Source organism: Phaeodactylum tricornutum, chromosome 1 (genome assembly GCF_000150955.2).
Source record: "Phaeodactylum tricornutum CCAP 1055/1 chromosome 1, whole genome shotgun sequence".
Classification (NCBI taxonomy): domain Eukaryota; phylum Bacillariophyta; class Bacillariophyceae; order Surirellales; family Neidiaceae; genus Phaeodactylum; species Phaeodactylum tricornutum.
Window position 1 is genome coordinate 752,124 of NC_011669.1, and position 13,801 is coordinate 765,924.

The 13,801-nt window shown below is 47.4% G+C and overlaps 7 protein-coding genes across 7 annotated transcripts; 5 read left to right on the forward strand and 2 right to left on the reverse strand.

The window, feature by feature from the left end:
• Positions 1-22: 22 nt before the first annotated feature.
• Positions 23-1,146, forward strand: PHATRDRAFT_42672 (predicted protein; the record flags this gene model as incomplete). The annotated part of the gene is made up of 2 exons (XM_002176609.1): positions 23-882; positions 1,110-1,146. 2 exons carry the CDS (start codon positions 23-25, stop codon positions 1,144-1,146), a joined length of 897 nt encoding a protein of 298 aa, XP_002176645.1.
• Positions 1,147-1,188: 42 nt separating this feature from the next.
• Positions 1,189-3,854, reverse strand: Sec23 (predicted protein). The gene is made up of 3 exons (XM_002177119.1): positions 2,706-3,854; positions 2,123-2,648; positions 1,189-2,041 (listed from the first exon to the last, which is right to left on the reverse strand). Exons 1-3 carry the CDS (start codon positions 3,714-3,716, stop codon positions 1,299-1,301), a joined length of 2,280 nt encoding a protein of 759 aa, XP_002177155.1. The 5' UTR covers positions 3,717-3,854; the 3' UTR covers positions 1,189-1,298.
• A 316-nt stretch (positions 3,855-4,170) lies between these two features.
• On the forward strand, positions 4,171-4,683 carry PHATRDRAFT_31713 (predicted protein; the record flags this gene model as incomplete). The annotated part of the gene is made up of 1 exon (XM_002176610.1): positions 4,171-4,683. One exon carries the CDS (start codon positions 4,171-4,173, stop codon positions 4,681-4,683), a length of 513 nt encoding a protein of 170 aa, XP_002176646.1.
• Positions 4,684-6,919: 2,236 nt separating this feature from the next.
• On the forward strand, positions 6,920-7,579 carry PHATRDRAFT_8658 (predicted protein; the record flags this gene model as incomplete). The annotated part of the gene is made up of 2 exons (XM_002176611.1): positions 6,920-7,057; positions 7,130-7,579. Coding segments are annotated over 2 exons (588 nt in total), but the record flags the coding sequence as incomplete, so codon positions are not given.
• A 343-nt stretch (positions 7,580-7,922) lies between these two features.
• On the forward strand, positions 7,923-10,106 carry PHATRDRAFT_42675 (predicted protein; the record flags this gene model as incomplete). The annotated part of the gene is made up of 2 exons (XM_002176612.1): positions 7,923-9,335; positions 9,408-10,106. Exons 1-2 carry the CDS (start codon positions 8,019-8,021, stop codon positions 10,104-10,106), a joined length of 2,016 nt encoding a protein of 671 aa, XP_002176648.1. The 5' UTR covers positions 7,923-8,018.
• Positions 10,107-10,481: 375 nt separating this feature from the next.
• PHATRDRAFT_42676 (predicted protein) lies at positions 10,482-11,245 on the forward strand (the record flags this gene model as incomplete). Its single annotated transcript, XM_002176613.1, has 2 exons — positions 10,482-11,181; positions 11,232-11,245. The coding sequence occupies exons 1-2, from the start codon at positions 10,548-10,550 to the stop codon at positions 11,243-11,245; spliced, it is 648 nt and encodes a 215-aa protein (XP_002176649.1). The 5' UTR covers positions 10,482-10,547.
• Positions 11,246-11,303: 58 nt separating this feature from the next.
• PHATRDRAFT_42677 (predicted protein) lies at positions 11,304-13,109 on the reverse strand (the record flags this gene model as incomplete). Its single annotated transcript, XM_002177120.1, has 3 exons — positions 12,957-13,109; positions 11,424-12,879; positions 11,304-11,357 (listed from the first exon to the last, which is right to left on the reverse strand). Exons 1-3 carry the CDS (start codon positions 13,010-13,012, stop codon positions 11,304-11,306), a joined length of 1,566 nt encoding a protein of 521 aa, XP_002177156.1. The 5' UTR covers positions 13,013-13,109.
• Between the last annotated feature and the right edge of the window lie 692 nt (positions 13,110-13,801).

Genomic DNA, 13,801 nt, shown 5'->3' on the forward strand with positions numbered 1-13,801 from the left:
TAGTCGCTTTGACCACAGCTCCATGATTGGATCTATCAAGCGGAAAGTGACAGAAATAGTATACCGAGGAGGAATCGGTGAAAGGATGGAACGATATCATGTGTTGTTCGATACTGGTATCTGGCGTATCCCGCACAACTCCAACTGGCCCGAAAGTGGTGTAGGACTAGCGTCTGAGTTCGGAGTAGGGGATGACGGAGATTTTTGCAACTATCGGTGCGGATGGTCGGGCGAAGAGGGCGTAACGAATGGAGTGCTGGGCTACCGCGAAGCAAAATTAGGAGAGTCGTTTCTCAAAATAGGGGTTGGAGAGCTCATAAAGGGGAGCTGTCCAACTTGCGATAGTACTGAGGATTACAAGTTCAATAGTCCGTACCAGTTCGCGAAGCTACCGATCTGGCATATGGCGCAAAACGGGCCAAATGCAATCACATTGACACATGAGGCTACTTTGAACAATCACGGCTATCGGTTGCAAAAAGAAATTGAACTGGATGGTAAAATCTTGACCGCAACTTCTACATTGACAAATCTCGGATCCGATTCGTTCTCGACAGCGTGGTACGCACACAACCTTTTCACCTGTGACAATGTGGCCGTGGGACCTGGATACTCCCTAGACCTTGACATTTCCGGAAACCAAGACGGTCTCTACGACGAGCCAGGTACATGGTCGTGGTCCACACCTTTGGAGAAATTTGCAACAGTTCAACCAAACCCTGAATCGATCCATATTGAAATGAGAAAAGCACTGCCGCCCGGTGTCCGAATCAAGACAGAATTCTTCAACGATGGAGAGACCCAAGGCTCATTCAACTTGTTTGCTTGTAAAACCTCCCTTTCATCGAAACTCTCCCAAGTTGGACAAAGCAGTTTATCGATGTATGCATACAACTTATACATTGAAAGAGGAACACTTTCTCCGGAACCCCAGATTCTTCTTCATTTGGAACCGGATGCATCTATCTCATGGTCGCAACAGTTAGAAATAGATGCGATGCCTGCCGACTTGTCTTCGTCGCAGCATCTAGGGATGCAAATACCTGCCTCTCTTGTCGGATCTTCTGTGCCGACCGGCCACGTTCTTGGGTCTTCTGTTCTTTTCGCAGTTGGGGCGCTGATATTCCTAGTCTTTCGACGTGCTAGCAGAAGCAACTACATCAGGATACCCGATACAATATGAAAAAGGGTTGCTGAACCGAAGACTAGTTGTGAATTAACTGTAAGACATTGCCACAATTTCTAGCCCATCACTTTGAGATAATGCTCTAGAGGCCACCTGGCTACTTAAGGCTGTATTACGTCTGGACGGCCAGTTTCATCAAATGTTCCATAAACACACGCAAAGAAACGTCGTCGGTGTTGACCTGCGCTGAACCGCTCCCATCCAAGTTTGAATTGTGTGTTACGGAAGGATTCAACTTGGCCATCAGGAATCGTGCTTCACTCTTGTGCTGATCACAAACAATGTACCGAGGGACAGGGAAGCGGGCATCCATTATCAATTGAGCATCAGACTGTGGGGCTTCGAGCAAAGCCCGAAAAGCAGCGTGTTCGTCTTGTTCGTGATAGCCTTGTTCACGCCAGGCGGCAATAGTTTCACCGTGAAACACAACGACATGAAAGAACGTGTCCAGCAAAAGAATCGTGTCGGCGCGCACACTCTCTGAATCGAGGAGGGCCGCCTCCGGTGGGCCGTTGAATGAGTACGAAAGTAAAGTAGGTTGTAACATTACCAGAGAGTTCGTTGTGTTCTCCCGCGATAGGATGTAACGATAGTATGCTGCCTCATCGGGGCTCGAATTGAACAGCTGCAAGAATTGAGAACGACGCAAATGAAACATGAACTGCGGATAGAGACTGAACTCTGGAGAGAGTCGGAATGAGTTGAGGTCATCTGGTTCGTACTCAGCAAACTTGGCACAAAGCCGGATCAAGCTACGATCCACCCAACGCAAAACATCGGCGACCTCGTCTGATTCAGTTTGATGAACTGCCATGCGTGCCGTCAGCACAGCAGCTGCTTCTTGATCGAAACTGCCTTTAACAGGGCTGTGCATCGTAGCTTGCCGCTCAGCACGAGGATCATCTTGGGGTGTTTTCGGAACATTATACCAAGGACCACAGAGCGTAGTTGCACGAAGTCGAGTTCGCCCATTTGCGTGTTGATATTTCGTCAAAAACTGGATGAAACGACGCTTCCCTTCCGGTAAGGGTGTAGTTCCGGGATTTGAAACGTCAAAATAGATTGCGACCGTGGTGTTTGGATCTACGCCACCGAGACCCCACGCATTCGTTCCTCCCTTTCCGACTTCGATTTCGGATACGTTCGGAGCTGCCTTATGTAAACTAGTGACGGGACCTATTGCACCAGAAACCTTGAACTCACTGCTTGTCAAAACTTCGAGCGAGGCGTTAAAAGCCATCTGCAACTGCCCTCCGTCCTGTGGAACTTCTTCCGGAAAACGGTTGAATACACGCCGAAGCGATTCTTTGAATACCGACTGTCCAAACGAATCTCCCAAGACAGTCAGACCCCCCGTCGCTTCGACAAGTTCCGACATTTCAAGCAAGCCGACTTGATCCAAACTGCACGCAAATACGTCTACGGCATGATGTGGTGCATTCGTTGGGATTGGAGCCTTATTCTTTTTCTTGTTATTGTCGGGAGTCTGCCCGAGCAACTGGGGGTAGGCAAGCTTGACATAGAACTCGCAGGCCGGCTTGTGTAAAGGCTCCACGTTCTTGGCCAGATCCGCGTGCGATCGCATGTCTTCGCCTTTCATACGTGACACGATCGCTCCCGGTCCGGAGGTGCACGGACCAGACGTAAATAGCATGATTCGCGCACCGCGCCGAGGAATAGCGAGGTGCAAAAGCGAAGTGGCTACGGAAAGGGCACAGCCAGTCGCTCGGGCGGGACGCTTATCGTTAGGGACCGGCCAAGGGTCGCAACGGAGATCGTCCAGGATTGACTCAACGACAAAAGAGCACTCAGAGACAGGTAAGAGAAAACGCTCCAAAACTTCTTGCCCAGGCCCTCCCATGGAAGTCTGTCCGTTCGGCTGCGACTGTTGACCGGGGTGGCGGTTGCAGCCGAGCAATTCCCCCACACGACCAGGAGAGTACTCTCGATTGCCTCGGAAAATGTAAGATTTGGCGATGGAGTCGCTGCTCAAGTCATAGACTGAGACGTTTGTTCCGAAGGTAATAAGACCGACCAAAGCATCTGTTGGTAACAAGTTCAACGCCTGTTGAAGCGAATCACTGAGCTCCGAGATTTCCTCCTTCTGTGCGCAAGTATCGATGACGAAAAGAAAACAAGGGGGTCCTTGATCCGGGACCGTCTGTAGTTCGTACTCGCAGGTCGCGTACTGTGGAATGAGTTCCGCGGGAAGATTTGTTTCGGAGATGTTATCGGCATAATGCGGAGGGAAATGATTACGTTGCAAGCAAAATGGACAAACCCATAGTTTGGAACGAAAATCGACCTGGCAGTAAGGATTCAACACAGCGTGACAGGAACAGCGAATCGGATCGTATGGTAGAGTCGTCTGTGGAGCACACTGGGGTGGTAGCTTCTTGAGAGGCGTATAGAGCGCCCCGAAAGGAGCGACACTGCGCGTCGCTTCCAACCTCGACGAAGGCCAGCAATGGAAGGAAAGACGAGTTCCCGACATTTCCTCCGAGGCAGTGACATCCCAGGAGCCCTCCATGACTGCAGTGGACTGATATGGATGTTTATTACGTCAGATTATTTCACTGATCTCAATGCAGGCAGTTGTAGCTTAGTGCTTTCTGACTCTACAAAAGAGAGCAAGCAACGATACACTTTACAGTGATCGTCAATTTCCTGCTACGCTATCCAAATGTTGCTTCCACGTAGGATATAAACGAACAATGCTTTGCTGTTGCTTTCGGGTCATCTGGATAAGGTTTAGGATAGAAAGGTCATAACGCCGAGCACCATCCAAACACTCCCTCGAACGCCTACAACGTGCAGACAATTAGCACCGTATTTTAGGATCAGTGGGCAACTTACAGTTATGTTTTTTTTGTCTTGTGAGCCAATCTCACAGTCAATCATCCATCCAGTCATCCCAATTCATCCACAATGACGGGTCGGCGAAAAACGGTCATTATATCAGCGCTGCCACAGTAAAATTCGAAATGATAAAAGTGCAGGGTAGAATAACACTATTTCTGCTAGTGCTGGTACGAGCCAGCTCTTTTGCTTCCTGGCTTCGATGCTACATCGATCTTGACGACAGCGAAATTATTATGAACTACCAAGTTCTTCTACCCGAGGATGCTCCACACCTTGTACACATCGAAGTCAGCGCGGACGGCGAAACCTGGACCGACAGCTTCAGTTTTCCGGCGGAAGCCAAAACATCCATCAGAGCGCGCCTTCGAGTTCCAGAGGAACTCATCAGACGAGATGTTCAGTACGTGATAGAATCGACCAACGGTGGAACTTTCCACGATCCAGCCATGTGCGATGGAGTGCGATCGCACGCATCAGCTCACGACGAATCTGTTGGCCTGGTCATCGATGGGTCGGTGTCGGAACGCATAGAGCTCTGGGCCGCTTGGGCATCTGGTCACGAAGCCGTCTCCTTGACACCGAGGCTGCTTCTTAGACGTGATGATTTGATCGCCACTGAGGCAATAGAGCTGTAAGGATGCTTCAAAGTTGATCTTCCAGTACAAATCATCCTAAGCTTGGTCTGTCACATATTCGTCACAGAAGGAAATTGGTTGACGAGAGAACGAGCTCGGCTGCTTATTGATTGAGCTGTAAGCCGGGTCACGATGGGGTTGTCGCTAGCTTACACATAGCTCATTCAAGTGAGTTTGATTGACTCCTATCTGGTTTTCTTCAAAGCAACTTTTATGCTGAAGAATTGCATTTCCAAAAAACTATGATATTTTGAGACAGCTTGCTGGTTTCCTTGTCCATATCCTGCTAGTCTCAAGCTCTATAATATAGCACACTATTTTGATGCGTAAAAATCCTACATATTCTAGAGTTGTACGTTGCATTAACAGTGAATAGCTATCGAATTATAGATTCCCGCTATTGACTCCACGCGGAATCAAGGCCAACTGAATTTTGGTTAATGAATCTTGAATTCGATCTGATCCTGAATTCATGAACTTTTTTGACCGTTCGAGTCTCGGAATCTAATCAACATATCCACAATGCTAGGAAATGGCAAACTGATAGTTTAAAAAGACAGTACACCCTATTTATGATTCGGAAAGCGTTGGACGTCGCTAATTTTGGAGCTCAACCGAAGCAAAGGATGCGCGAACGAATAGCTTCCCTCACGGGTACCGTTGGGCATCGGATTCAGACGAGCCAGTTTAACGTAATATTAGTGACCTGTACATTTGCATCCGAGGCGGGAGTACTGCTAACGTAAAAAGAGGCCCATCTACCCGATACACTTCGGGATCACAGTCTTCTTTGTCTTGTGTAACGACCCTTTTCCTTTCAACGCAATCTTCCTATCCACTTGATTCCGTAAGAGCCATATACAGCCACCAAGACTGCACCGACATAGATTCGTGCAGTGATGATGTCAGGAGGTAAGCGAAAAGAGATCGATGAAATCGTTGTATATCTTCGTGTCGTCTCTCGTTTCCGCACGACTGCGGAGAACGCTACAATGAGAGTTCCATCGCGCTATTATTTCAAAAGATAATGAGTCTGGAAGAAGAGTTTCTCACAGCCAGGTTGGCTTCAGCTCACAGTCGGGCAGTGGTGATGCCAACAGTAAAACCGTATTCTCCATGGTCATCGATTCATGCATTCTTCTCGATTCACCGGGATTTTCTTTTGCCGAATCGCATTTCGGGGTTGGTGGCAATTGTCCCGATGACGTCACTCCCAGACACCTGCCGTTGATTGAGTTCTGCTTCGTACCTCTGTTTATGCGGTACTGAAAATTGGCTGCCGTTGGGAGGGATTTCGATTTTTTTCTACTGAAAGAGTTCTATGTAATCCCGTCGTAGGATGGGAAATTGTGCTCAGCCCACGCTGTGACATAGAGAGGCTGGTGTTGGCGGTACACCCGGTACACCGCAAGAGAACTAACTTGGATCGAACCCGGCAGCGGTCGCAGATGAAGAATATTGCGTCCGGGACGCTCCCCTCGATAGTTCGTCGTCTTCTATCGTTGTAGTCCACTGTGTCTACTGTTGTTGGTTCATGGGACTCGTTACGCTACCTGATTTTTCTTGCTGACACTCGTTTGGTTTATTTTCGGTCAATTCAGTTCACGACAAGGCTGATTCGCGCCGCAGATCGATTCCCTCGAAGAACAGTTACAAAGGCCAAGCATTGCAATCTGCGAAACGCCGTGATCGTGTCGCTCCAGAAAGCAAGCACAGGATCTCCGCTAAATATCCGATGGAAACTGAACAATCGAGAAAACCGCGAATTTCTAAGAATAGCAAAGTTCTTCGGGTTGATACGCAAGAAGATGGGAGCCATCTTCCTTCCACTCCACGCACGAGTCGCTCGACACCGGATTCGGTAGCGGGGTCGGTGATTACAACGGATATTCGCAACACGAGCGACATTCGCTCTCCGGGGCAGAAAAAAACACCAATGGCCGCGACAATGATGGCGACACCCGATTTTATTACCCAAACGGATCGGTATGGAAACGCGGTAACGCCGCGATCCGAAAACGCAATTCAGAGTGCCCGCAAAGAGCATCCATCGGCTCCCAAACCTCATTTGCACGTCGACAGGAATGGAAAATTGTCAGCGAATGATGACGAGATGGAAGGTTGCACGGAAGCGTTTTTCGACACTCTGCGAATTATGTGCTGCTGTTTAGACCCTGACGACAGCCCTACGCAGGCGTCGAAATCATCTTCCGTTCCCGATGTGCCAGCTTTAAAAGAAGAGCAATCAGGATTACTACCGACTCTTCATCCGGACGATCGCGGGAAAAAGTGCCTTGTTTTGGATTTGGATGAGACTCTGGTGCATTCTAGTTTCCGGGCAGTTCCTGGTGCTGATTTTGTGATTCCTGTACAGGTAATTTTGTCTAGTTAGCGCTGAAAGGTCAACGGCTGGGACCGTTCTCTAATCGCTCTTGTTTCATTACAGATCGAAGATGTTGTACATTTTGTATACGTTGCGAAAAGACCTGGCGTTGACGAGTTCCTGATCGAGATGGCAAAGCACTACGAGATTGTCATCTACACTGCCAGCCTCAACAAGTACGCCGATCCGTTATTAGATCTATTGGATCCCCATCAAACGATTCGTATGCGTTTATTTCGTGAATCTTGTGTTTACTACGAAGGAAGCTATGTCAAGGACTTGTCTTTACTGGATCGTGATTTGTCCCAAGCAATCATCATTGACAATTCTCCCAATTCATACGTCTTCCACCCGGAAAACGCTATTGATTGTTCTTCATTCATTGACGATCCGAGAGATAGAGAACTCGACCAGATTTCAGCCTTTCTCAAGGGGATCAAGGACGTCAAAGATGTCCGTGGCGTTGCACCTCGCTGGCGCGACTGGCCTGATGTGGCTATTGAGGAGCAATGACACTGTGACCAGTGTCGTGCGTTCCAGCATCCAGGTCTAAACGAATAAAGTGTTTACCATGGAATTTACTATAGGCACTCTCGTTTGAACCAACCAAGGCTTGCTGCGCTTTGGCTTGAAAGTATTGCTCTCTAGACAAAGGTATTTCAGATCGCAGTCTTTCTTGAGCCGTTGGAGGGAAACTTTACAGATAATTAGTTTTACAGTTAGTTGCAAACCTTGTTTCACAAAGTCAAGGTGGGAATCTGAACGAGAGAAGGCCAGACGGTGCGAAAAGGTGGAAAACGTAGAAACTCACAATCCATTAGCTCACGTGTGCGAAGCGGTTACACAACACCGGCGTCAAAGTTGTGGGCGTTGGACAAACGATAGCTGGAGGCTTTAAAGGCATCGTGTTCAATATTCTTCCAAGAGCGTTTTTTTTAAGGACAAGGGAAATATGAAGGGGTTGTTGATGCTGGCGTTGGCTCTGTGGTTTACGAGCAACGATGCCGTCGAGGGGCAGAATCGCTTTGCGAAATTGTTCAAAATGAATGCAGAGGAACGAAGAAACACTCCAGGTGCAGCGCGTAGTAATCAACCGGAAGTGTCTTGCATTGGACCTGAGAAGCTCGATATTATTACAGAAGAACTTCGAGCGTCCGAGAAAGCACGAGATATAGCCGTCAATGAATTAGCGACCGAACGTGAAAAAGTTGAGCAGTTGAAAGCGGACGTGATCGAGTTGAGAAAAGACGCCAATTTGCGATTGGAACAAATGTCCCGGTCGTCCGAGTCGGCACAGCGAGTTTCTGCCGCTCAGGAAGCCCTATCAAAACGAATATCAGAAATGCAGGTGAAAACAAACCGGGAAGTTGAAATGCTTAAGGAGTCTCTGGGGAAACGAGACGAAGAGCTCAAGGCGGCCGAACGAACCCATAACGAGCTAACCAAGCGCCACAAGGCTGAAGTTGAGGAAGAGATGACGAAAATAAACGAAAAGTGGAAAGGTAAAATTGAAGAACTTGAGCTTGTTTTAAAGAGAAAGATAGAAGCTGCCGATGAACAGTGCCAGGTTTCTGCGCATCAAGGAATCGACGAAAAGCTTCAGAACGAAAATGACCTGTTATCAGACGAGCGGAAAAGGGCCAAATCATTGGAACAAGATCTCGCTGTGCTAGCCGGAGAACAGCGTGTATTACAACAAATGTACAGCAAGCTTGAGTTGAAGTATGAAGCAAAACTGACAGAAACCGACGAGGAAAAATCTGCTTACTTTCGGAAAAGTCTTGACGAAGAAGTAGCAAAACAGGTTGATCAAATCACGACGAAACTTCAATCCCAAATAGCAGCAGTGAAAGATGAACGGGATTCGTTCGTGAGTGAGATGAAGCAAAAGCTTGACTCTGATCACTTTACGCTCATCGAAAGCAAAGAGCGAGAAATGGCCGACTTCAAGCGGGGCATGGAGGCGAAAGTCGCTCAAGTGAATGAAGAAAAGCTATCGCTGGCGAATCGTTTTGACTCAAAAACGGGTGAAATAGAGGCTAAATGGCAAAAGGCTTTCCAGTCTTTAAGAAAAGAACATGAGGAGAGCGTAAAAAGTGCTGAATCTAGCGCTAAGAAAGCGCTGGATGAATTACGAAGAAAGACCGAAATCGACACAAAAAGAGTCACCGATTCATTGCAGCAAGACTTTGAGAGTCAAAAGCAAGTACTTAATGAAAGAATCAATACGCTTGCAACTGCCGAAAGAGCACACAACGAGGCTGTAAAGGTAAGGATGCTCACGTTGAAAATAGACGGTTTGAGGTTCATTGCCAACTCTTCCTCAATCAATCTTGCACAGGACGCTGAATTTTGGAAGAGAAGTTTCAACCAAAGGTCGTATCTCAATACAACACACATTGGATCCGATGCTTTGGATTTCGCAACAAAATTGAAGGTTCAGGCTTCCGAAAAAGCTGCAATTGTGAGAGAAACGGTGTTATCTCACTACATGTACAGCAAAGCCTATGTATTGAAGCAGAGAGACTTTGTGCATATGTGCACCAAGCCCTATGTTAAAATGACGACGGTCTTCTACCAGCGACACCTGAGTGGTCATGTGAATTCCGTACTTGTTGCTATTCGACCGCAGTATGCAAAGCACATTGTCCCTCTCTTGAACGAAACTTCGGTAGGAATTGTCCATGGGCGTGAAGAAGTGACGAAGCATGTTAGTGGAGCGTTTGCTGAAATAGTCTACCAATTTCGCCAAACTTGCCCTAAACTGAAAGCTGCTGTCGAGACTGCTCCAGACAAAGTCAGAATTAACATCGCTCACGCGTGTTCAGAACCACATCGCACTGTCGAAGTATTTTTGAAATATACTGGCTTCCTTGTGGTGCTTCTCTTGCGCAACAGACTGCTACGGCTCCTGTGGTTAGTCATTCGACTTTCTCTCGGACTTGCTTGGTTCTTTTGTCCATTTAGGCTCCTTTTCCGTCGATCTACGAAAGTTTCGGTTCGTGCCGAGACTACGGATGGCAAACTTAGTGCACAGTAGATGTTCCAGTTAACTATTAAGGGTTTTATTTCACACATGAGATGTGATAACAAGAAGACGGTCAGTGTGGCTTTCCACAACAGGACAAGATTGACTGTAAGTAGATGCTTTCTTTTATTTACACTTATATATAATTCTCTGCCAACATGTCTGTAAATAAAAGAAAGCATCTACTTACAGTCAATCTTGTCTGTAAATAAAAGAAAGCATCTACTTACAGTCAATCTTGTCCTGTTGCGGAGCCATCCAAATCGGCTGACAGTTTCGTGGAATGAAAAACCTGACTCTTTCGCGAAGATGTAAGACAGACAACGTCGGTCTTGAAGGCATCAGGGACATAAAACGACCTGTCGGGAGAAGGCACAATCGCTGAATCGAATACTGCTATAGTTTTCAACAGCAGTATACTCAGCCCAAGTTGGCAATTTTGTCTTGCCTGTAATGGCTCCCTTCCTTGGCATGCTATTGGCACTGCCTCTCATTCTTCCGTCAAACGCCTTTGTTTTCCGAACGCCGTACATTGATTTCAAGAGAACCCAATTATATTTGCTTGACCCCGTAAGTGCTGGAATCGGAATGGATGGTGCTGCTGGTATAGGCATCGGGGTGGAAGAAGCAATAAACGTAGGTATCGCTGTCGCTTCAGCATTCGTTGGGACAGCTTCTCAGCTCCCACGCATTCGAGCATTAGAGCAGGAATTAAAAATCGCCCGTGATTCTCTCGATCTTATGGAGCATCAAATGAATACAAGAATCAGCGAGCTCGAGGATAAGCTTTTCGAAATTGATCGAGAATTTGAGAATCAAACAGACAGGTTCAAAAGATCATACGACAAACAACAGTTGGAAGATCTGGAGCGCATTACGAAGAAGATGAAGGTTGACTTTCAATATAAGCTGGAAATCAAGTTGGAAGAAGAAAAGTCAAAGCTTCTCACGAAACAGCTTGATCTTGTGAATGGCGTGACAGGAAAGAGGCAAGCCGAGCTGGCCGAGCTCCGCTTGAGACAGATAGCCATGGAACACGAAAACTCCACTCTTCAAAAGGCGCAACAAAAAGCAGACGAAGAACTCGGTCGCTTACGCGAAGCGAGCGCGAAAGAGCAAAGGTGGTGGTCTTTCCAGTGGCGCAAAAATAGTAACAATTTAAAAGTGTAACCGTGCGAATCTACTCTGGTTTTTAAAAGCTAATGAAATCTATTCTGTCTTTGATTTGCTCAGGGGCTTTGGTATTGATGTGATCATCGTAGCCTGTATAATAGCAGCCGCAAAGAAGCAGGCGCTGACCAGCTTGAAGACAATACTTGCTTCTAAAACATTTGTGGCGTAAGTGCCCGAAACAACAACAGCGTTCAAAGGAAGACGGAAAATATTGAGAATGGCACCTTGCAGGGCATCTGGAACATACTTCGATCGAAGAGTTCCAGCCACAGGCATGAACAGCCCAACGCAAAACTCGACGATCAGAAAGCTACCAATGACCATTTGCTGGCAATTTAGGCCTCCGGGTGTTTCAATGGCGGACAGGCACAGAACCGGAATTGCCATACTAGCACTAGCAAGAAGGTACACGAAGGATGCGCACAATTCCGACGAACTGTCTTTGGGGACAAACGCGTTGATTCCGGCCTGCAGCAGAGGAAATAAAAGGCCGCCAATTGTTATCGACATCATTAGAGCCGAAAAGACACACCCTGTCGGTACACCGCCAGGTGGATCTAACGACAAAAGAGTCGGAACCCACATGAAAACGAAGGTATACATGGCTCCCTCGGAGAGCGCCTGTGTCAAGCCAATGCGCCAGACATTCGAATTAGAAATCGTTGTTTTCCAACCCTCAATAAATTGGTGTGTCAAACTCGATTTTTCGTGATCTCCTCTTTGTTCCTCGCCATAATTTTCCTCCCAACCCAGAATTAGCAAAAGAGCCAAAGTGGTTAGGCCCACAGCACCGTGGAAGGGTCCAATTTGTCCGAGAAAATCCTCCAATACCTGAGCGACAATGCCAGCCATAACAGCAGTGCTCCCATTAACAATTGAGCACTGAGAGTAGGTTCGCGAAAGCCACTCGTCGGGGTATCCCCGCTTTCTGTGCTCCGTTGTCATCCAACTTTCAAAGGCCGAGAACAAGAGGTTCGTGCTGACACCCCCCATAACACGCCCCACCAGAAGAATTGTAAAATTGTCGAAACCCTCCATGACATTTATAAGGATTTCCAAAACACAGTAGACAATACAAGATCGTTTGCGACCAAACTTGTCTACGAAAGAACCAAGAAAGGGCGCAAAAATACCTCCGCTCAAAAACCCAGTCAAAAATAGAGCAGAAACGTTGACTCCATAAGACATGTATAGCGTGTACATGTGCGTTCCCTGCATCCAATCTGCCAGCATTATGACAGCATACACCGTCACGTACATGGTGCGAAAGCCGTGAAACTCGGTCAGCAGCTCGTGATGATGCAGTTTTGTCTCTTCGACCTGTCCTTTTTGTCGCGCCGGGGACATTGCTTCAAATTCGGCTAGGCGATCGACAAGCTCATGCTTGAGACCGCTGACACGAAGTCCACGCTCGCGCAGCTCTTGCTTTAGCTCGACAACGGTAAATCTACACCAGTGAGCTGCAGGCTTCCGGTTCGAGACCTGTGCAGCATCTGCCGGGTGTTTTTGCACATATTCCTTGTCTTCTTTCTCTTCGTCGGGAACGTAGAGCGTCGATATGATGCCGGTAGCAATCAGTAAGCCAGTCATCAGTAAAAGAATATCCAACGCCCTATTGCAAGAAAATTACAGGCTATTAAAGACACCGGCGACACAGGCACCTTTCAGTGAAGCAACAGTTATATTTACCATTCCGGCCAGTCCGGCAAGTATGATTTAACGACATCCAGAGCTCCCACAAGCATATTAATTGGAAGCAACTCTTTAAAACAGTGCTATCGTAGCTCTTGTAGGATGCAATGGTATAAAGCGAAGTGCTCGTTCACTGATGCGAGTACGTTGTGTGCCTTGGTCCGAAAAGTCTCGTCACTTTCCCGCCGATGATGCTTTTGCCGTGTTTTTTGTTAGCTTCATACTCGACTCGTTGGCGCTCGCCGATTGCCATTCGGCATATGGTACTTCTCGGTGAGACTTTCGAAGACAGTAATCGGGTATCCTCCGCCAGTAAGATGACAACGTCTTTCAGCCGTTGCGTCTTGTCATGACAACCGTTGGGCATGCGCGCTCGGACATCAACCAATCTAAAGTTATGATTGACTGTGAAAATGTGGTCGAGACCAAATTAGGAAATCTGCCTTGCGTTGGGAAGCGTCTGTCTGTAGCACGGATATGTACATTGCAACGCCCATCCGCCAACCAAAAACAGTTTTTGTACGGACCATCGATGAGCGACCATTTTGTTCCGCGCCGTTACAATTCCTGTCTTCCATCGCGTTGCCAGCATCATTGCTCTTGAGCGATTGTGGCAGTAATCGGGGGACCGTATAAGACAATTAGCAGGAGTGGTATCGCTTTTGAAGATGAGTAACGGATCCAAGCTTCTCGATATTGACGAAGAGACTCTCAATTCGGGAGCGGAAGGGTAGGTTGCAAAGGCATCACGTGCATCATCTTGTGGGTCGTGCTCCTCGAATCGATACGGTTCAAATCATGCGCTGACTCTCGTACATTCTTTCATTCTTTAGCTTTACACC

What these genes read in the sequence shown, in the direction of transcription:
- Sec23 (XM_002177119.1), bottom strand. Translation starts at nt 3,716, where the DNA reads ATGGAGGGCTCCTGGGATGTCACTGCCTCGGAGGAAATGTCGGGAACT. An exon ending in AGCCGGCCTGCGAGTTCTAT is followed by an intron (nt 2,649 to 2,705) that starts GTCAAGCTTGCC and finishes AACAAGAAAAAG; the next exon opens with AATAAGGCTCCAATCCCAAC. An exon ending in TCGTGCAACTACGCTCTGTG is followed by an intron (nt 2,042 to 2,122) that starts GTCCTTGGTATA and finishes GCCCTGTTAAAG; the next exon opens with GCAGTTTCGATCAAGAAGCA.